This window comes from Egretta garzetta, unplaced genomic scaffold (genome assembly GCF_000687185.1).
Source record: "Egretta garzetta isolate BGI_Z169 unplaced genomic scaffold, ASM68718v1 scaffold260, whole genome shotgun sequence".
In the NCBI taxonomy this organism is placed as follows: Eukaryota; Metazoa; Chordata; class Aves; order Pelecaniformes; family Ardeidae; genus Egretta; species Egretta garzetta.
Window position 1 is genome coordinate 3293872 of NW_009258662.1, and position 23452 is coordinate 3317323.

At 45.9% G+C, this 23452-nt stretch overlaps 1 protein-coding gene across 1 annotated transcript in view; it reads right to left on the reverse strand.

The window, feature by feature from the left end:
* SFMBT2 (Scm like with four mbt domains 2) overlaps window positions 1-23452 on the reverse strand; it is a 106927-nt gene that overhangs the window by 18063 nt on the left and 65412 nt on the right. The window contains exons 9-14 of the mRNA XM_009648420.1: window positions 19525-19607; window positions 15677-15803; window positions 8720-8833; window positions 7375-7417; window positions 6358-6428; window positions 4705-4844 (exon numbers count right to left, since the gene is read on the reverse strand). Of these exons, the coding sequence (XP_009646715.1) occupies window positions 4705-4844; window positions 6358-6428; window positions 7375-7417; window positions 8720-8833; window positions 15677-15803; window positions 19525-19607 (578 nt within the window). The remainder of the gene's footprint in view (window positions 1-4704; window positions 4845-6357; window positions 6429-7374; window positions 7418-8719; window positions 8834-15676; window positions 15804-19524; window positions 19608-23452) is intronic.

Consider the following 23452-nt stretch of genomic DNA (forward strand, 5'->3'; position numbering starts at 1 on the left):
GAAGTGTAGGGCTGCGGGGAGACCTGATTATGGCCTAAAGGGGGCCTATAGGAAAGATGGGGACAATCTTTTTAGTAGGGCCAGCAGTGACAGGACAAGGGGTAATGGCTTTAAACTAAACCAGGGTAGGTTTAGACTGGATCTAAGGAAGAAATTCTTTACAATGAGAGTGGTGAAACACTGGCACAGGTTGCCCAGAGAGGTGGTGGAGGCCCCATCCCTGGAAACATTCAAGGCCAGGTTGGACAGGGCTGTGAGCAACCTGATCTGGTTAAAGGTGTCCCTGCTCCCTGCAGGGGGGTTGGACTAGATGACCTCTAGGGGTCCCTTCCAACCCTAAACATTCTGTGATTCTATCTAAAAGTGCGCTTTTTCATAGTCAAGGCTGTAGCACTTAAGTGTTCACATGCTTATGATAGCCCATGCCATTTCAGAAATACAGACGGCCAGATACTAAGTTGGAGGAACCATTACAGATGAGCTCAGTCCAGAGAGCAGTCTTTAAGAGGATGTTAGTGAACCCTCTTGCAGAAATGCAGTTTTATATCTTTCCAGACTATAGAAGGTTTCTGCCAGTCCAACACCGTATCTGATCGCTAATGATAACGCTATCAGCCTGGCTCAATCATACGCCTAAGGCTCAGTACAAGCCACTTAATTTTCTGAGCACCATGATTTAATTATGCAACATGCTCTGACAAAGTCACACTGTGCTCCAAAAATTTCAAACTGCAGAGCACCATAGCCTTTCTTCACAAATGCTGGCTGACTTCTCCTGTTTGCACCAGCTGGACAGTCACATTACCTCTAAGTCCATTTTCTTTTTAAACAGAGAAAGAGCAAAGTGTCTTAAAAATAGTAAGAGCAGTAAGCAATGAGGCTAATTAATCTTTACAGCATATTTCCCTAAGATACGGTGCGTTCTAGATCATCCGAAGTCTTAAAAAGACATCTCATTTTGGTTTAAAATGTTGCTGTGGTAAGTTGTTGGCATAGATGGAAGAACGGTTCAGAAGGATTTTTTTAGATATTCTGACTCAAGAACTAAATCTAAAGCTGACAATGTGCTTACTTTAACTTAAAGTTAGCATTTATTAGATATCCTAGCTACTACACAGTCACTGCTTTTAGCCCAGGTGCACTTGTTGGATGGCAATCGTTGACGTCGCCACTGTATTCGGCTCCAAGTTTCAACCTCTTTTCCAAACAAGAATCTCAGGAATGAGATAAGCCTTGCAGCTGATGTTATAAATAACAGGCATTACCACCTCACTTGCCTCTTGGGGTGGAAGAAACCACAATAAACCACTGGTCTCAGCAGAGACTTGTGCTGGCCCCAGGAAAAATAAACAGCCCAGCTTAAAAAATAAGTTTGGCACTAGATAGCACAAGAGTTACTTGTCACTCACCTAAGGCTTTGCAAGGATGCATGCACACAAACACACACAGAATTAAAATCAGTATTTTTGATCATACAACCAAGTAAGTTGCAATTGCTCTCAAGATTTTGCTGATGAATCTTGCTCAAGGGCTGCCATTCTGGAAGGCACCTTAGCAGTTTCCTCCCTGCAGAGCTCACAACCTCTGAATCCAACACCAGGACACAGCAACTGGGCAGAAATCGGGGGGATGCGGTAACAACACAGAACTCGGCAGAAATGCCTGTTCTGCTGGAAAAGAGGAGCTGCACAAAAGTAAACCTATCCAGGCTGCTTCTCTACCGACATCTCAGGTGATAGCAGCCCAGACTACTCAAACGGAAGGAGATGTTCCCACTCCACACTGTAAGGAGTATCTCTTAACCTTCTTTAAGCCAGAGCCAAGCAGTACTGACCCACAGCTATCTGACTCTTGGCATGCAGGCTGGTAGCACCAGACTGTTTGGAGCTGGATCCCAGATGATGCTTCGCTGCATCAGTGATGGAGGTAAGGAAGGACAAGCCCTTGGGGGAAAAAGAGGGCTGAGGAGCATCATGAGCTACCGTTGTGCTACGTTTTTGGTTACATCCCTCATGACTGAGTATGGAGGAAGGTAGAGGATGGGGAGCCAGGACCAAGGTCTCCCATCACGTGGTGCTAGTGGGGAGAGGACATCTGCTCTCTTCTTGCTTTTAGAGGTAATCCAGGCCAGCGAATGGGGTAGGAGCTGGTTGTTCAGCTGTTTTTAGTCTGGGGTTTCTATCAGTGCCAAACACAGCAGCATCTCCGTCATGGAGACTGCTGCCCACTGTGAACTGGCTGGCAGCTGGCAGATTTTCAACTAGAGCGTCTCTGAAGGTAGTGAGTTATGGCTGGAGACCAGGGTGATTTAAAAAGCTCTCACCAGACTGCTACTGACTCCGTTTTTCCTTCGTAGCTGTTGTTTTGAGTTGTCTTTCCCACCCTCCCCTGTGTCTTGCCAAAGTAAAGCCCATGTATAATTTATCTATTCCAGACAAGTTATGCTGATGCATAATTTACAATGGCCTGCAATTTTCCTATATAGTGAGAGAGAGATAATTATAATGCATTTGCATTCTCAAGGCCACATCATCAGCGGGTGTAAAGCAAGACAGAGGCATCAAGCTCAGCAACCAGGCTGGGTTCGGAGGGATGGGGACCCTGTGAACTCTTCAGCTGTGCAGAGCCTTGTAACTGTGGTCTTGAGCTGGAGGAGTTATCTCCTGCACTGTTCTCACCACCCAGCTCTGCAGTCCTTTTGGGTGCTCTGGCAGCTGCTACAGCTCTTCATCTTGATGCAGGGATGTCTTTGCTACTTCTTGCCTCCTCCACATGCTGGGTATCCCTATCCTCCTCACTGCCCACGGTTCTCTGAGCTGCTGACAGCTCCCTCGTCTCAGCAGCAGCTGATAGGAACCAGATCTATCTCCCCTACAGCAACACCCTGATTGTCTTCTCCTTACCTTTTCCAGAACTTGGGCCTGGTCCCTGTGGACAAAATTAACTTGATTTTATCTGCAAAATAACACTGACCAATGCTGGGCCACTGCCATTGTCCTGCTCCTTGGAAAGTCATTTATGTCTCCAAAAGCAAGATGCCCATGTCTCACTGAAACTGCTATTTGCTCCTTCAGCAAGCAATTCTGTCAGGAGGCAGAGCAAGAGCAAACAGCCTTTCTGTAGGAAACTCAGGTTGGTTTCCACAGTTGGCAATTGGTCTCATTCTTGAGGAATTTGGAGAAGCTGGTGCTATTCTATGCAGCAAAGCCCTAAGATACTAGGGGAGGACCCGGCAGAAGCTTTGCACTGCTTATGTTTTCAAAACCCAAATTCAAGGAGGAAAGGAGGAAGAAACATTAGCGAAAATATTGACTGTGCATGCCTCATGTTGCCCCCATGTTGCTTTTTCGTTGCCTGTTTTTCAAGTAGCAGCAGATTGCTAATGCTCCCCATCAGCAAGCCACTATGGACTTGCTTTCAAATTTGGCAGCTGTCAACTTCTGCTCTGCAAGCACTGCTTTCTGCTGAGGGCTATTTTTGACTCGCTCCTTTGACACCCAAACGCCCCACCTGCACAGGCAGCTGGTTTACTGGGTTCTCTTCATGGGCCAGCTTCCAATCATGTCAGACACCAGCAGCGCTGTTGTGTATTTACCAGTGCACGCAGGTGATGAGGAAGTGAATGGGGACACGGGAGTCTCTCCACAGTACAGACCCATTTTCAGAAGTGGTGGGTGGTTTGGTAGGAATCTCACCTTTCAGGTGTTCCTGTTAAGGGCTGGGATTCATCTAATTTCAGACAACTGCAAACATCCTGACCTGGGCACTGAGGGTCTTGCAAATACATCAGATACATGGAGACCTAGAAGTTCCTGTGCTTTTCCACCAAGGACAGAGGGAGCTCAGATATGCCCCTGCATCCACATCAAGTGGGGTTCATATAGGTACAGATCAGAAAGCTGGAAGACCTGGATTTCTAGAAGACCCAGGTCAAACTGAAATGGTGTCCAAGGCACCAAAGGCACCCTACTTATCCAAAAGTACCACCTTGCTGTCCTCTCCCACCTGTAGTCATCTTACTTCTCATCTGTATATGGACTGCAATGCATGGAATAAATTTATGCATTGTTTTCAGACAAGCTAGCTTTTCTCTGAGGTCAACAGCAAGAACTCAACACTCTGGACTTGGCCAAAAGCAAGCACTGATTCAGTCAGGACGAAGGGAACAGATGGTGGTGCTCTGCCATCCCTCCTGCATGGGATTAACCCCTCCAAATTCAGCAAGAGCCAGGTACACCACGGCTTCCACTCAGCACATTGCACGCCCCCCTGCTTGGCCTTCTGTCCTGTCCACTTTGGATCCTGATGGTTTGGGCCCTATCGGACCATGGTCACACATACAAAGGTGTCACCCGCACTGAATCCGCTGGCCCAACAGCATCATGGATGAGAAACAGGTGATCACAACAACCACAGCAGCCCTCTTTGGGGATGGCTCCAGCCAGAACATGAATGCTCTTGCACACAGTTAAATGAAACTTGCTCCCAACCAAGGGAACTCCCCATGTTTCAAAAATATCAGCTCTCCCATCAAAACCCACAATGCATATACCTACCCTCTCTTCCCAGATTGCAGTTTTGACTTATGGAAACAACTACAGAGCTCCAGGACAATTTTAGGTGCCTTCTTTTCAAATTCTGGGCCTGGCAACCCATGACCCACGCTTTCCCCTGAAATCCCCCCAAAAGATAGCTGAGCCGTACCTCTTTGAGGACCAGCACACACTTGCCAGGCCCGACAGACTGAGGTAGCTCTGCTATTCTGCCTTTGTTTAAATATGGACCTGAGAAGCAGCGGTGGTTGATGTAGAGCTGGGGGCAGCAGTATCTCCCATTGATGGTGCCTGCAAGGAGAAAGTAGCATTGATGTGCGTGTAGCACTTTTGTACAATAAATCAAGGGCCGTTCTTCTTCCTCCTAGATGTGGGAAGGGGAGAAGAGTAAATGAGGCACAAAGGTAGAGAAGCCTCTGCTACTCAAATCCATCTGACATGGGAAAAGCAATTGCTTTTAATAGCCACTGATTTGGCTGTACACCCTACCAAAAGGAGGATCAGGAAAGGATTTCATTCGTAACATGACCCCAGGCTCTTTCATAACTCACATCATGGATTTGAGCGACTCAGTTGCAACTTGCCAGAAAGGGAACGTCTCAGCTGCCTCTCACAGACATGGAATCAGCTCAAGGAGAAAATTCAGGTGGAGGGCTCCACAAACCCCTGTTCATCTACTGTCCAACCCAGGAAGCACTGAGGTGCCATTCCCCTGACTTGACGTGGGTCTACAGAATAGTTTTCTTTGTCTGGGCTAATTAGTCTGGGCTCCTTTACAGCCCACAGAGAGAATTGGGTACTTCTAGATGCAGTTCATGTGCTATGCAAATGGCTAGCCACTTTTTGGTTATCATACCCAAAAAGAGCCTGTTTCTCCCCATTTGATTGTAACAGGGCCCTGGGGTGTTGGCTCAGATGCCAACATATGCCCCGCAGTCTGCTGAAATAAAGTGAGTTAAATCCCGCCCCTCCTGCAGAATCTATACAATTAACTGGATGAATATTGCCCTCTCAGAGCCTCCTGCCATTGCTAAAGGGGAGAAAAGGGGAGACCTTATCGCTCCCTACAACTGCCCGAAAGGAGGGTGTAGCGAGGTGGGTGTTGGTCTTCTCCCAAGTAACAAGTGATAGGACAAGAGAAAAAGGGCACAAGTTTCACCAGGGGAGGTTTAGGTTGGATATTAGGAAAAATTCCTTTCCCGAAAGGGTTGTCAAGCATTGGAATGGGCTGCCCAGGGAAGCGGTTGAGTCCCTAGCCCTGGAGGTATTTAAAAGATGGGTAGATGAGGTGCTTAGGGACATGGTTTAGTGGTGGACTTGGCAGTGTTAGGTTAACGGTTGGACATGATGATCTTAAAGGTCTTTTCCAACCTAAACAATTCTATAACTCTAGGAAAATTTGTCTTTGGCAGATGTAGCAGCCATGCCATACAGTCATGATGCTAACAGAGGGATGCATTAAATCCTGGGGTAAGCAATTTCATTGATGCCAATTAAAAAGTTGCATCCATCTCCATCAGGGCTTCATTAGCCTGGCCCTAATATCATTAGCTGAAATGGGCAAGCTGCAGGGGAACTCCAGTAAACTCAGCAAGAGACGAGGTTCACACAGGGAGGCCCAGACCCTCACATGCTGTATACATCAGGCTCCTCACACTGTTGGTGCGTCTACACCACTCACAACCCCTGAGGATGTGGTTCCGTCTACCCACCCATATGGCACACTCCCTTTTTGGGGTCATCCCCCTCCATACAGGCAATGGGTTCTTGAAATAAGGAACCTGCTGGTGCTGAGCAGCCTTACCTGTTGTGTCTGGCTGAGGAACCAGGCAGAGGTCATGAGGTATTTTCTCTACAGGCACTGTGGATGGTAACCTGTTAAACAGGAATTCAGTGTATTTAATAGCATCAGACGGGGCAAAGGGACAGAACCAGCCTTCAGGCTGGACCAAGAGATATGCCAGGACCTGCCTGGACCGAGGAATGGAGATACCTCAAATACAACCCTGCTTCGACACAGTTTATCATGGCCCAGCCCCTGCATATTGCAGAAAAAGGAACCAGATCTACCACTCCTCCAAAAATATACTCTGGGCTGTGACCTTTAGCCATTCAGGCTGCAAATACTCACGCTTAGGTCCCTTAAATTCTAGTTTCTAGAAACTGCAAGGACTAGATATGGAAATGCCCTCCTGGTGCATGTCCATCTTCCATAAACATCCCTTACTAGCCATCAGGCACTGGCTAAACAGTCCCAGCTAGTAAAGTATTTCTATTGCAAAGACTTTCTTATATGTTCACAAACATTTCAGAAGAAGAGAAGACTGAGAGGGGACCTCATCAACACATACAAATATCTCAAGGGTGGATGTCACAAGGATGGAGCCAGACTCTTCTCGGTGGTACCCAGAGACAGGACAAGGGGCAATGGGTACAAACTGAAACATAAGAGGTTTCAGTTGAATATGAGGAAGAACTTCTTTACTTTGAGGGTGACAGAGCCCTGGAACAGGCTGCCCAGGGGGGTTGTGGAGTCTCCTTCTCTGGAGATATTCAAAGCCCGCCTGGACGATGTCCTGTGTAACATGCTCTAGGAGAACCTGCTTTAGCAGGGGGGTTGGACTGGGTGATCTCCCGAGGTCCCTTCCAACCCTTGCCATTCTGTGATTCTGTGATTTCAGATTTAAAGGAACCCCCCTGCCGACCCTGCTGCAGTATCTGGGCAGTAGTTAGCAAAGTCACTCAGCTGCTGTGTGTTATCTCCCCTGGAAGACCTGATGCATCCCTGCAAAAACAATACCTTAAATAACAAAAAACTTACTGCTTTTCTGGTTGCACGACTGCAATTCTTCTCTTCCTTCGCACTGGAAAAATGAAGCAAGGAAGAAGAAATTAGTTTTGTACCCTTCTGTCCTATAAAGTATACCCATAATGCATAAAAAGCTTTATAAATGCACTGACTGTAAAATGACTCTAACACAATGAAATGGTACTTAATTACTATCGCCATCTTTTCTTGGTATTTTTTAAGTAAGTCACTACATCATTAAAACCTACTTTAAAGATGTAATAATACATTTAATCTTTCCTCTGGAATGCTAATATCGTGTTTTATGGGATCAGTATAAAAAAATTAAAATAAAAACACAAATATTTTTCCATACAGAAACACATATGGATAAGATTACATTTTACAAGCATGATTACCTCCAGCATAATTTATCCCTAGCTATAAATTGCGATAAGGCTGCATAATGTTGCCATAGCAGTATTCTCCCAAATTAGGCCCCGGCTGCCTGATTTTTAACTTAGAGCATATTTAACTCTTCAAAAGGGTTGACACGTTTTAAAATTTGCCTTTCAGATGTTAATTAATATAAACAGCAAAGTTAATTTTTTGTCTGGTAGCTTGAGATCGGGGTCGGATAGTTTCTGCGAGGAACAGGAGAACAACACCAAGCCACCGAGCACCCACAAACTGCTTTCACATGCAAATGGAAGGGCAAGAAGAAACTGGTCTTAATACACACTGGAGGCAGGACAAAACACTACGGGCTTGATTGTGCCAGGAGAGATCTAAATTAAACACTAGGGAAATCTCTGAGCTGGTAAAGGCAGTGAAATAACGGGACAGATACCCTAGGAAGGAGTTGAAACTCCATTGCAGGAGGCCATCAAATATTCCTCAGTTTAGATGGAGCAGATCCTGGTTTGGAGATGGAGCATCTGGATGGCCTCTTTATGTCCATTCCACCCTATATTTTACGGGTTTTTTTCCTGATTTGAGATCCCATGTGCCTAATTCACTCAGCTGCCCGCATGAACTTGGCTCAGCGCAACAAAACCTGGTTTCTTTCCCACAGCCCCATCGCAAACCCGCAAGCCACGCTGTGCAGCCCAAACCACGTAACAGCCTTTCCCAGGGCAAACAACCCCATTTTCAGAGGGACCAACCACACAGACAACTACAAATTGTGTAATGTCAGTGCTGTGGAGCCTGGTCACTAATTAGATTTATTACTATTTATTACAGTACACTTACAGCCTGGTTACTAGTCCGCTAGTTAGGTCGGTAGTTTCAAGAACTGGATTATAGACATAAGACAAACTCCCTGATAAATGCATTAACGTAATATCTATGTTGCTTGAGGGTTCCATGTACTTACAAACAGCTTTGTGTGGTGGAGTTAGGTTATAAGCATTCGCTTCACACCAGCCGACAGGGAAAATGTCCATAGACTCTACATCAACTATGTACTCTGGAGAGGGCATCTGTAAACCTATAAACACAAATTTATAATGTAATTTAGACATGGGAATACCGAGCTCAGAGCCATTCGAGCATTCATCATGAACCAAGGGAAGCAAATGATGGAACACGTAAAAATAAATCTGCTTCCCTGCATCAAAATCAGGCATCATTTCATCTCCAATTTTGCACAGACAGCAAGGATAAGGCTGTTGCATTTACAGTGCAATGCGATTCCAGAGAAAACCCCTGTTAAGAGCACTCGAAGGGTGTGCAGTGGAGCAGCCAAAAGCCAGTATGGTAAAACACGCATGACTTTCCCCAACAAGACGGCCTGATTGCCCCCATGGGGTTTTTTGTAGAGTTGCACAAATGAGTTAGCAGAACTTGTTGGGTGCTTGCTCTCACCAGTAAGAGGCTGCACATGGGCTGTAACAGGATGGTAACTAATGTGATGGGCCTTTATGCCCCAACGCCCCCCGAAGCTTCTTTGTGTAGTTCTGCCCTTGAGTCCCTTTTTGTAAGGGTGGGAGATGGCCACTCTTCTGTCTAGAAGTGCCATGAATTCTCCTAGGGCTCCTCACTGCACATGAAACATGAGCTGACCACCAAGCAAGGCAAAGGCAGTATAAAAACCCCAGGTGTGACCAACGCACTAAAATCTCTGGCATAACACTGACTCCAAAACCCCACTGAAGATCTCTGCTTAAAGCAAATCTCTTCCAGTCTGGTTATTGTATCTCCTTCAGAAGACACTCTCCTGTCTTGGTTTATGTGGGTTTCACTCAAATCCCATTGCAGCAAATGGAAATATTCCCACTGGCTTTGAGTTCTTTTGAAAACAACTCTGGCTCCTGAGTCAAGACACCATTTAATTACTCCAATTCAAGTCCATCTGCACTGGCACAGCCTGGCCAGCATCTTCACCCCCCTCTGACATTTCCACCCTAGGACCTAAAGCTCCATCACCAGCATGAGATGATCTCCTAATAAAAGAGACCAAAGGATCAGCAGCTTCCCCTGCAGCATCCTCGCCTTTGCATCTGTTACAGCATCTTTGCCTCCTGCTTAATGCAGCCGTGTTTGACTGTGCACAGCTAGATGACTACGGGGAACTTCCCACTAATGAATGTTCATCAAGGGCTTGCAGTGTAATTGAAACAGTAATTGAACTTTGTGATGGGAATGGCGTCGAGGCTGAGACGCAGCCTTTGGATCAATCTTGTCTCTAGTAATAAACTTGCTGCACTTAGAGAGCGTGCGGTTGTATGAAAACCCAAAGGAAGCAAGAAAATAGGTGCTGGTGCTCATACTGCTGGAGGAAAAAATTAAAAAAATGAAATCACGATGTCTGCATAGATTCATGGATGTCTTCATGGTATTCCTCTGGGCCGTGCATTGTGCTATACATTGAAGATACAGTCGCTATTTCACTGGGATATGGGGAAGGGAAGAGAATGGGATGAAGGCACATGACACAGGACACAAACTGCTCATCCGAGCAGCTGAGCCTCAACACAAGGTCTCAGCAGCTGGCATTCCCTGCAAAACCATTTCCCTTTGCAAGAAAATACCAAGAGGTTGCTGGGCAGCAGGAACCCGATGAAACCTGCACTCTCCAGTGGGCAAAACATTTTTTGCCTAATGCCACAAATCCAGCCAAGGAACTGATGTGAGAACTGCTGAAGTCAGTGGCAAGACACACATGAAGCGAGCAAGCCACAGATCAAGCCCTAAACAGAGCAAGAGATCAATGCAGTCCCCACTGAAATTTCACCAGCTTTGGGAAAATCCATTATTTTCATTACTGTTACTGTTCTACGGTGTTATTCTGACCCAATAAACGGATCAAATATACCTTCCTCCTTGCAAACAACGACAGATGTGACAGGAAAATTTCGGTTTTCAAGTTTTCAGCTGCAGTTGCCCTGATGAGCAAGGAAGCACTGTAAGGTCCATTCTCCTGCAATATCGCTATTTCTCTTGCACGACATATTCATAGAATCATAGAATGTTTTGGGTTGGAAGGGACCCCTAGAGGTCACCCAGCCCAACGCCCCTGCAGGGAGCCAGGGACACCGCTAACCAGATCAGGTTGCTCACAGCCCCGTCCAACCTGGCCTGGAATGTTCCCAGGGATGGGGCCTCCATCACCTCTCTGGGCAACCTGTTCCAGTGTTTCACCACCCTCACTGTAAAGAATTTCTTCCTTAGATCCAGTCTAAACCTACCCTGTTTTAGTTTAAAACCATTACCCCTTGTCCTGCCACAGCTGGCCCTACTAAAAAGATTTTCCCCACCTTTCCTATAGGCTCCCTTTAAGTACTGTTACCCCATCCTCCCTGGCTCTGCTTCTTCCCCCTGGCAGTTGATAACCCTGCCTTCCACTTCTGACATCTTACTGCTTCGTTTGGCCTCACTCAGGTAAGTGGAAAACAGCTTGTTTGAGACTCATTAGTTTCATTTGTTGCATTTTATGCTGCCATCTTCTCAGACTAAGAAATGTCCATGAGAGTTGAGAGGTTAAATGGAAAAGAAGAGAACGGGGGGATTGGAAGCGGGGTGAGGAAAACGTCCATCTCCTGCTACAAATCTTGGGCACAATAGAGCAGCAACTCTGGAAAATTCTCAAAAGAAAAATTATGGAAAACCTCCCTGGAGAAGTGATTAACAAAAGGGTTTTCCTCAAATTCCTAGGCTGCGCAGAGAGTGTACATTATTGCTTGTATAAATTCACACCAGAAAGCTTCAGCTTTAAAATCTAAAACGAACCAGTAAAAATTAACAATGCAGATGATGAGTAATAAAGTAGCAGAAAGTGATGGGATGCGCACAGCCTCGGATCAGCCCTACGCTTCTTTCCCACCACGGGGGAACTATACTGCTGCTCATTAAACGCTCGCCCTGAAGTTTACAGAGTTTTGCTACTGTACAAAGCGTGATTTATTAAGCAATGTTCCCTCATGTCTAACTCGACGCTGCTTAGCTACTGCGTCCTGGTTTATGGCCGCAGTTTGGGCTGTCAAGCAGTGAAACTGGGAGGGCAACAATGAAAGCTTCAGAGGCGCCCATGATAAATGGTGGGACCCGAGGTCTTTGGTGATGGGCTCCCATGGTAGTTGGGGAGCCTTGCTGCTACCAGAGTATAAATAAGCAGTTAGAAACAATAGTGTGTTAATGGAGTCAAAAAACATGCCACAGTTCAAGCCACATTTATTTTACAACTCTGCAAGCCATGTTTTGGATTTTTTTTTTTAATGCCTGGTTTTAGCGTAACACTGTGCATACTGTAGTCGCGTATTTCAACAGCAGCAAAGACTTCTTTTTATTTTTGCAGTCTTTTGCATCTTTTCCTTTTACTACAGATCATTCTATTCCTGGTATTGAGATATAAAACAAGCGTAAGCATCTATATATCAGAACTCAAAAGACAAGGAGATGCACACAGGGTTTTTTTGTTATGACAAGTTGTAAAAAAACATCCTTTGAGAAATTAAGAGAGTAAAAGGCAGGGAGAAAGAGAGGAGGGAGGGGAGCAAGGTGGGAGTGTGTGGCCCTCTCCCTGCCTCTATCCAGGGTCTTGGGAGGACTAATTAATTTAAAGACCCAAGAAACAGCACTTCCTATTCACTATGATGGGCAAAAGTTTAGTGAACACCGAGTTCCTTTGAAAGTATTACAGCTTAGGGGAGGAAAAAAAAGCAAGAAGGATTCCCAAACCCCATAAAATCTGCATATAAAAGTGAAGACACCTGGCCATTTAAGAAGGGGAGTTGCCCAAATGGGTCAGATTCTTTGAGCAGATGGGTGTAAATTTGACTACAGCTTTAGCGAGAACTGAATTTCAAACAAGCACCAATTCCAGCTCTTTAACAAAAATATTTGCCCTGTGTTCAGACCAGGCTGCAGAGCTTGATCTACCTCGAGTCAGAAGGCAACCAGTTGTCTCAGATGGAAAAACCATTGCACACAGCTCCACCAAAAGCGAAGAGGCAGAGTTGTACCTGCCCTGTACAGCAGAGATAATCCCAGAGGAGACAAACTGCCTGGGGGGACAGCTATGTCTCAGGGACGGAGAAGGGTGACAACCCAGCTCTCCTGTATCTCCCACCTCTGCTGCAGTCGAGCACACGCCTGCAGCTCTGCTCTCCCCAGATCTTCACCAGTCCAAACCACAAGGCTTAGCAGCAAAAGCCACGAGAAGCACGAATGATTTGGCCTGCCGAGCTTTACATCAGGAGGAATTTCTCTTTAGGTAGCAACTGAGATATAAACCTCTGAGAATGGGATTTATCTCTGAGGGATCTTCTTCACAGAAAGGGTTGTTTCTTCACAGAAAGGGCTGTCAGGCTCTGGAATGGGCTGCCCAGGGAGGTGGTTGAGTCCCCATCCCTGGAGGTATTTAAAAGACAGGTAGATGAGGTGCTTGGGGACATGGTTTTGTGGTGGGATGGCAGGGTTAGGGTAACGGTTGGACGTGATGATCTTAAAGGTCTTTTCCAACCTAGACGATTCTATGATGCTGTGATTGGGAAAGCCTTGTCTACCATATAGTGCTACTTTTGCAAAGCTAAACACCACAGAACATCTGCCTTTCTTGTATTTTAGAGCAAGCTGCTAGCACAGATGAGCTACTTCAGTTACCTGACAGTGTTTTTACTAACTTTAAGGCTTTGATTAGAGACCTTTCTTCTTGTACAAATTGAACCACACATTGTCAGATGCTGAAATACTTCTCGGGTTATTATAATCAATGCAGCACGATGCTGAAGGTGATGTGCCAGGTGATCATGAAGCGATACAGCTGGTATCAATCTGGCTTCCGCTGTCTTCCAGCCCCAAAACACTGAGAGCTGAGCATCTTGCAGAGGAGGGCCGGCGACTTTTTGTGCAGATCAGCTTGAGACCTCATCTCACATGGGATCTCTGCAAGAACCCCTTGTCACGACCCTTGGGCCTCTGTTCTTTCCAAAAACTATGTACTTGACTATGGTTTGTTCTCCCATTAACCCTTTCCTAGCTGTTTCACCCTGGAAAGGCCAAAATAAACTTGCATTAATCTCTGAAAATGAGGGTTCACGCTGCTTTTGCAGCAACCATCTTGACAGCAGCTGGGATTTAATGCACTTCAGGAGGATTACTCTTGAGCCACCATACTGACCCCACAGGCCATTGGAGAAGACATGGGTGACTCCTTTCCTCCCTCCCACCCCCTGCTGCAGAGCTCCCACAGAGCAAGCAGGCGTCACTGACTTCAGCAAAGGAAAAGCTTGCTCGGTTTCCTTGTGATTCTGCTCTCTGCAGGACAACTCTGCAACCTGGAGCCCAGCACAAGCTCCATTTCTCCCCATCCCTTCTTCCTGTTAGGAGACTGGGATACCAACAACACGCACTACTCCTTGAGCTGCAGAATCTGACCCTGCTTTGCTTCCCTCCCCACTCACCGAGACAACATGCCACTGTATTTCCAGGGGTTGTACGTAGCGAGTGTTTAAGGGATGCTGCTCTTTCATCAGCCCAATCTCTCAGGGATGCCTTGAAATATCTAGTGGCATCTATCAGACACGCGTAAGCGGGGCTGCACAGCACCTACCTATCAGCATGTGACTGCAGGCAAAGGGGTGGAGGTATTTTAACATCACGTCTCCCTGAACCATCATGGGAGCTTAACCAAATGCATTTTGTTTTGAAGCTGGGAGGGTTCCAGCAAGATGTTGATTTCTGACTCTGTCCAGGCTGGCGGCACACGGGACAGCATGTCTGCCTTATGCATTCATCAAGAGGCAGAAGCACAGATCTTCCAGAGCCTGGTGATGAGCAGGACTATAGGCCACCAGAAGTGCCTTTGATATTTTTACATTTTTAGTTGATTCTGACTCAATTACTATTGATTTCAGAGGAAAACCAAAGCTCTTCTATTCACTGTAGATGAAGCCAGTAGCTTCAAACAGCAATGGGTAAAAATTAAACTATGTTGTGACAACGATGCATGCTACAACAACTTTATGGTTTATCACAGTGCCCATCAAAACACTTAAATGAGCATGGCTTTCTGCTCTCGGTGACTTCAGAAATAATGTTATTTTTAAAGCGGTAAGAAGAAGAAACCCTGTGTTGTTCTAAATTACACTTACTTAAGAAGTCCTTGCCCAGATGAATTGAGAAAGAAAGCCCCAAGACCAAAACCACATTAAAAATGAGGTCATCTCTACTTCATTTCAAGAAAGGTAGAAATGGAAGTTTTGATACAGTATCATGATCTCTAGCTTTTCAGCACTCTTCCAACACTGCTTGTACAGTGGCGGTTGTCTCCGTGGGATGACGGCTTTCTAAAATCTGTATTGTAGAGTTACTGCCTGCAAGAGCTCCCTTAGATCAATGAAGGAAATTATACAGTCACAGAGAGGAGGGATATGAGCATGCGATGGTCACAGTGAGGAACAGCATCTATTGCAGAAGTTTTATGGACCTAGGTGAAAAAACAAAGGAGTGCAAGGAAGAGGAAAGAAGGAAGGAATGAGGTTGCAGGGGGACAGGAGATCCCATCAGAGCCTGCTGGGAATCACAGTGGACGTCTCAGCCGCACCAGTGAGGCAAATATCCATTCCCAGGATGGAGGTCTCTCATGATGGCAGTGAGGAGGTTTCTATCATCAGTGGAGATCATGATACAGTCCACATGGATGGGAGGGTGGAAGGTCTTGTGGCTCCCTTGTGGAGAGAGCAGGGTAAGATACTTCTTAGTAACACATTAGTGGCCAATGTGTATAGAAAGAAAAGGGTGGAGAAAGCAGTATTGTGCAGAGGATGAAGGATAAAATTAAGAGAGAGTTTGAGTGAACCACACGAACACAAGAAGCCTTTACAGCACATACCTTCAAGGTGAAGCCACATTAACCGTCCTTTAACTGAGGTGATAGAAGCAACACATATCTCTGCAGGATTCCTGGGGTTCACGGCCTCCAGCTTCATGTTCTTAGTAAAGCCACGGCTGAAGGATGTCTGAAAGAGTCAAGAACCAACACTGAAGCACGGCACTGCAGCACTGCATGACTTTTAACTAGGCTGTCCCCTGGGAAGCATATATTTAGGACGGTTTGCTTTCCACTGGAAGTGTAGGATACACTGAAGAACACAAAGGTTACTCCACACCAGCTCCAGGTATATTTGAATACTTGTTAGTGATGCATTTGCTGGCCACTGTTGGTGATCAGATACTACACAGAGGGTTCTGCTGCGCTTGAGCATCTCACCTCGCTAGAAGAAACCTTGTAAAGCAAATAACCCACCTTGCCTGAGACCAGAGAAACTTCTTCACACATTTAGTTGCCCAGGCTGACTAAGGCTGGAGAAATTTGAGTAACCTATTCAAGTATGGTTTTCTTCATGGAGTATTTTAAGCTCAGTGTACAAGGTCCTTCCCTGTAGACTTCAGGTACCTAAGTTCATCGGTTGCGGGTGGGTGTAGGCGGAACCAGTTGTGTTTACTGCTACAGCAGTACCTCTGTAAACTTAAATACAAAGCACCAAAGAAACAGGTCTTTCACAGGTTATCTGAGGCCCCCACTGCCCTCCCACTCTTCTTCAGTGAAGGCAAAGCCAGGTCAGATATTACAGCAATGATCCCCAAATGAGTGATCATCACCCAAAACAAGAAACACAGGAGCAAAATGTGGGGTCATGAGCTTGCGAGAACTCAGCATCCCCCATTGCGCTAAGAGTTTGGGAGCCTGAGAGAAGCTGCAGTTCAAATCATTCAGGTACCACTGCTGTAGGCTAATGTATGCCTTGGCAAACTGCTGCAGCCTGGGGCTGGGTTTAGTTTGGAAAGGACCTTTAAAACCATCAAGTCCAACCGTTACCCTACCCCTGCCATCCCACCACTAAACCATGTCCCTAAGCACCTCGTCTGCCCGGCTTTTAAATACCCCCAGGGATGGGGACTTGACCCCTTCCCTGGGCAGCCCCTTCCAATGCTTAACAACCCTTTGGGGAAGAAATTTTTCCTAAAATCCAACCTAACCCTCCCCTGGCACAACTTGAGGCCATTTCCCCTCGTCCAATTGCCCATTACCAGGGAGAAGAGACCAACACCCACCTCACTACACCCTCCTGTCAGGAGCCCTAATATAACAAACCACAGCTCCTGTTTGTAGCCACCGCAGGTGATCCCAAGTGCAGAGGGATCCTGAGACCCTACAACCCTCTCCAAAACCTTCTCTACAAGCCGAGCCTCAAGCTACTCTTCACCTGCTTTCATCCTTACCCTCTGCCCCTTCCATTCCAGTGTCCTCTCTCCCTTCACTTAAGGTCAGTCCCTTCCCAATACCCCCACCCCACCCCTCCAATCCCTGAAAACACACTAATGCAATACCTGTGGCCATGCCATGGCTTCCTTTCCTTGCATTTTCCTCCCCTCTGTCCCACCTGCTCTGCAACACATCAGCTCTGAGTGCTTGCATCTCTCTGTTTGCACATAGCAGCACGAAAAGGTTCCCCCCCCTTGGCTGAGATTTTGGCTAATAATAATTAGGATGGGTAATATTTGTTACTGACTCAAAAATGACACCAATCTCTCATCCAGCAGCCCCATGTGAGCAACTGGAAGCCAGACTCAAATTCAACCCTTCTGCTATTTGTACAGCACCTCGGCCCATGGGCACTTCCCCTTGAACAGTCACTGGGAGCTCCTTGTGAGACTAAAAACTTCTGGATTTGGTCTTTTTTTCATCAAGAGGCCTTCCAAGAACGTGCTGCTAGTCTCAAGCATTGCCTGGGCCGTGGCAAGCCTTGCTCAGCACACAGATCAGCTCCACCCTGTAAAAGCTGCAAAGGGCCAGGACTGCAGAAAAGCAGGGCGAGTTTGTTTAAATGCCTTTTATGTTGCCTAACAAGGAAACGTCATTTATCATCACACCGTCTCCTTTCATTGCAGTTCGGTGCTGGAGGCTAATTTATACAGAATCAATGGCAAAACAGTTAGCTGGGAGTTTATTTTACTAAGCATTTGGTCATGTCAATCCATTTCATAACTGCCTCTCCTCGTTAAATATCCCCCCCAGGGGGAAAGAGCTACAGCACATCCACTTCCAGCACCACGTCTGGCTGCACTAGGTGGAAGATGGGCTCGCAATACAGCTTCTGTCCAAGAGCTGCTCACAGCCGTGAAACAAATGGACCGACCTGCCAGTGAGGCTGCACAAGCAACAACAGCCTGATTGCATCTCTCTGCCGAGAACTGCGTTATCAAGAGTGAACGAATAACAGACACATGTTCATCTGATGAATGTTTCCTTAAAAAAACAAAAGGAAAAAAAAAAAAAAAGTGCTTAGACCTGATTTAATCTCGGGAGGATATTACGCAGCGACTATTCCCAAGGCTGCCAGTGCTGAGAGCATAGATTTGTTACTTGATGAAACAAAAAGAGGTATAAAGAAAAGAGAGGGGTCCTTGCAGAAGAAACGTGACAACTGTCCCACTCTATCGATGCGATGCAGCTTCCCACAGCACTTTCAGAAAACTTCGCTTGAAGTCTCTTGAGGCAGAGGGTTTTTCACAGGATGGCACAATAGATGGGGCAAAGAAAACCCAACTCTGATTTGATTCCCAGATGAAACTCTGTTGATGACACAGGCCTTCTGAATTCAGCAACAAGCGTTCAAATTCATCAGTTCACCATCAAAGGTCTCTTCCAAGCCAGACTGCCCTTGGGCCACCATAGATGAGGAAGGCCATGCAAAAACACAGCTAGTGTTTTGTGAGACCGTCTTGATTCTGCTTTTCGTAAACAGCCCGTCCCCCAGTCTTGTGACTTCTGAGTACAGCGAAAGGCTATGGAACTCCTAGAGGAACCTGCTTGTCCACCATTCACAACACCGCTTTACGTTTCAAATCCTTTTGCGCTCCCTTCAGGTACCACCACATTTTCAGTTATTGGTGGGAGTGTGAAGAGCACCAAGTAACTGGAGAAGGCAGAAGGCTACATCTGCCTTTCACCAAGTGATGAATACCTGTCGGATCAAGCCACACCTGACAGTCATTGCCAGAAATCAGACTATTTCCGAAGCTCTGCATCTTGATGGCCTCCAGCCGCTGTACCAAAGAAGCACATGAACTGTCCCAAAGACCTGCATCCAGCTGGGTTCATCACTCTTCTCACACCCTGAGCTCAGCAGCTTCAATCTTAGCTTTTAAACACATTTGGTTTGGTTAAGTGTATTCCCCTTGGAACCAGAGAAAACACCTAAAATGTGAAAAGGGCCAGATGACATCATGCAATTTTTGTACCTAGGGGTTTTTTTGATTTTTTTTTTAATAACACTTGAATTACTTGTAATGGTCACTTGAGATCCTTCTTGTGCTAGGTGCTGTACAAAATCAGAGAGGAGATGAAGAGCAAGAAATCTAAATGAATCAGATAAAGACAAGAGTAAGATAACATTTTTTTCTCTTTTAGGGATGGAGATCTGAAACCCTTCTCCAGCCTCCTTCCTAAGACAGACTCATGGCAGTCTGGGGGAACCTCTCAAAGCCTTGCTGCAGCTTTTCATAGAATCATAGAGTCGTTTAGGTTGGAAAAGGCCTTTAAGATCAAGTCCAACCATTGACCTAACCCTGCCATCCCACCACTAAACCCTGTCCCTAAGCAAACCATGTCCCTAAGCAAGCTGCTTTCTTTCTTGTGGATCGACATGAGTGACGCAAGTCAAAAAGAGAACTTACATTTCTAAAGCACAGGTGAGGCGCTGCCTCCGCTCCACACTGCTTCTGGTAGTCTGCCCAGTCAAAGTCCTGGCCAGAGTAACCTGTAGGGCGACAAGACAGAAAGTGCCATCAGCCACCACTTCACACCAAGGAGAGAGCCTGAAATGGGCCCCCAGCAGATGACCATTTGTGCTTCAGCATCCCATCCCGCCTCAGCGAGCTGTGCAGCATCAGCAGGCAAGTCCTCTGGGTGCCTGTCTATACAACAGGAGAGCCGATGCCAATGCTTCTCCAGCCCCCATTCACACACCACCTACGCTTCACTTTGAAAACTCCAGGTCTTCATTAAAAAGTAATAAAATGTATTTATTTCCTGTATTTTCCCTTTCCTGTGAGTACCTCTCAGTCTTTAATAAACCCACAACTACCAAGAACTGCTACTGTCCCAATTTCCAGGTGGGGCTAGTCACAGACTTCTTTCCCCTTCCTTTAGCTATCTGAAAGATGGGGTTATGGAGCTGGACATCTAGGGTTCCTCAGCAGTGGACAGGGAGAGGACCAGCACAGTCAGAAGCTGATCCATCCTCTCTTTTGAAGCATGAGACAAATGCTCCTCTCTCTTCACTGATATGGATGTACCCTCCATGACTGACTTCCCAGTAGCTCAGCACACGTAAGCCGAATCCCATCATAGCAAGCATGTTATCCAAGGTTGTACAGAAATCTGGAGCAGAGCAGGAAAATGAATGCAGATTTCCCAGCTCCCAGACTAAGGTCTCAGCAACTAGATGACCCCTTCAGCCTCTGCTTCTAGGAAAAGAAGGGAAGCAACATTGATTTATATGAGCATCTCTCAAACAGTCCCGTCACAGAGAGACAAAATAGACCTCTGCTCATCCATTCTTACCTGGCTATTTAGGCAATAAACTCTTGGGACAGAGAGGGGTTTTTTATTTGCTTTTGGGTTTTGGTTTTTTTTTTTTTTGTCTGCCTCTTAGATTGTATTTTACACTGCTTGAAACCAATGAATGCTAATCGTGTCCAGGGCCCTGTGATGATACTGTTGACATTCTAATAACATTATTGCAGAACTACTCTCACTGGAAAGTTTCAGGAGTCACATAAAAGACAAATTCTCCCCTCAATCTCCCTGCTTGGCATCTCGGCCTGGCCTCATTTCACAGAACATCCCTTAATGCCTTTTTCATTGATAGTCGAAAAGGGACACTCAAGATCAGATGGGAATGAATCATTTATGACAATGAAAATGGTGAATTTTTTTGTAGGCAAGAAAGGACTGGAATACTGAGTGGAGTCACCTATCATAGAATCATAGAATCATAGAATCATAATGGAGTCACCTATCAGTCACCCAGATCGAAAAAAGGAGGTAAAAATTTTAAAAACGAAGTCCTGAGCATCCTGCTAAGATGCAAGTATCTGGGGTAAGATGAACTTCTAATCCTAACGACTGCATACATGACAAACAAATTAATGAGATAAAGCCTTGAGCAGAGAGGGTGCTAGAAGATGCCTGTCTCTGTGGGGCATCAAAGTGCACAGTAATTGGAAAGCCAGAAATAAACATGCACAGAGAAGTAAAAAAGGGCAACTACTTATAGAGAATGTTCATTTTTCATATGAAAAAAAAATATCCTTGCACCGTTTTTTTAACAACCCATTTCTGCAACAGTATTTCCTTTCTTCTGCTTCTCCATCTCCTTTTTGCTCTCCAGTTATCTGTTTGCCAGATACTTTTCAGCTTCATGAAATTAAATGGAAAACAGGAGGAGAGGTGCACATCACGTCAGAAGGGGATTCATCTCATCGCTCACAGCCTTTTGCAGCGGAGATGCCTATAGCTGTGCCTGCCACCCTGGGTTCCTTAAAGAGTCACTGCAGAAACAGGCAGATCTAGAGGTGACATCTGTCCTCCTGCAGAAGGAGAAGCAATCACCCTGTGAAAGTCCTCCTCACTCTCCATTGACTCCACAAGCATCTAGGGTGATGGATGGGGACAGCCACAGCTTAGTTGTCTACATTAAATCACCTGGGGTCCACCCCAGCTGCCCGAGCATGTTGGGGACCCAAGCCTTCAGGGTCCACCACAGCTGCCCAAGCCTTCAGGGACCCAAAAACCTGCCCAACACTCTCCACATTCTCTCATCTTTGATTTAAACCCCTCGTGGACGGGTTTTGAATGTTAACTGTGAGCTACACAAAATCTTGGCAGAGCAGATGGAAAAGGCACGTTGACAAGGTTTCAGTGAGGTATAAAAACTTGACTGTGTTTTCACCGCACAACCACCTGTTGGCTTGGCCCTGCACCGCTGAAATCCATGAAGAACTTTTGCTGTAGACTTCAGACGGCACAAAACCCGGGAGGGCAGTAACAGAGTTTGCCATCACTCATTTCAGCAGCCCAACGATGATCGCTCCAAGAGGAGCATACTCAGGAGCTGGCTTCCAACAAGCCTGGACCTGTATACGGCCTTTTCATGGCACATCATGATATAAGCTAAATGCGTACCTCCGTTAGCACATGGCATTCACATACTGCTATCCTTTAAGGCTCAGCCCAAGTAATAACGTTCAAAGCTTTTCTTGCATGATTCACCTGCTCCTCCCCAAACATGTAAAAACTCATTGTGTTTCTACCTCGACTCTCAGCGTGGAAGAGCCCAGCGGTTTAATCAGAAACAAATATAACAATACAAATGTACTGGAGTTTTTGGAAGTGGCATTTCCTTAGTAAGCCTTACAACTAGGAGTGCTACTGAAATGTTTTTCCCGCTCTTAATAGCTCATAAAAAGGAACAATGGTTGTTACTCTAAAGGCAAGTGGTCTATAAATCCAGCTCTAATAAATATAAACAGCGCTTGTTCAATGTTTATACAGCGGCAGTAAATGGGTATTCATTTTTGGCACTGTACAGGAAAATACTGCTCTCTATTTCTAGTAGCAAATGTTTGCACCTCCTGTTCGTGACTCATCGACTGAATGTTTGGCTTCAGCAAAGGCCTGAGAGGCAAAAAGGCAAGAGGAAGGACATCAGAGAAATAACGGACTCTGAACCCAAATACCCCAACCTGGCACACTGTTCTGATGAAATAAAGTCACTTATATTTAAAATCAAAAAACCTCCTTGTCAACAGCAAATTAACCAAAAAAACCCAAGCAAAGAAATACAACACCAGAGGACTCCTTCCACTGTTATTTTTTGCCCCCTGGGAACTTCTTGCCTTTCAACAGGGAGAGCCACTTGGGCAACACTAAATATTGCCAACGTATTCCCTGTTGAGGGTGATGGAGGTTGGGAATGGATGAGTGCTGGGGAAGCAGGAGGTCAGTCATATCTGTGTGTGAGAAGGGGCAATTCTGGACACCCCAGTGCAGGTAGAACAGTGATTTGGGTGGAAATGGTGGGATTTGCTCCTCCTCCTGCAGCCCTACTCATTAGCAGCCAGCTCACACCACAGCCTTCCTCACTCGCGCCGCGCTGCAGCCCTCTTGGATCAGTCCTGGCGATTTCTTTATCCAAAGCTGATATTCTGCTCGGAAGAGACTGGCTCCCTCAATCGCGGCTTGGATGCTTTTCACTTTCCCTCTCCTTTCTTTTTCGGTGGTTTGCTATTTATTTATTTATCTATCTATTTATTTATTTATTTTAAATAATCGTTCCAATGTCCGATTACATTTTAGTGACTCAAAGGGCATGCCCGCCGATGGGAAAGGTTTTTGACACCAAAGTAAGATCCAGTAAGACACCACACTAAGATACAGTTTGGGCATGCAGCCATCATACACAGCATAAGAAATACGGGAATATATAGCATGCATCTATCTGCCACTCACTTTATGCCTTTCTAATAGCTTCTCTGCAGGATTTCTGATCTGACAGCAGAAAGCAAACTTCATTTTCACCAGGGGAATGAGGAGAGACTT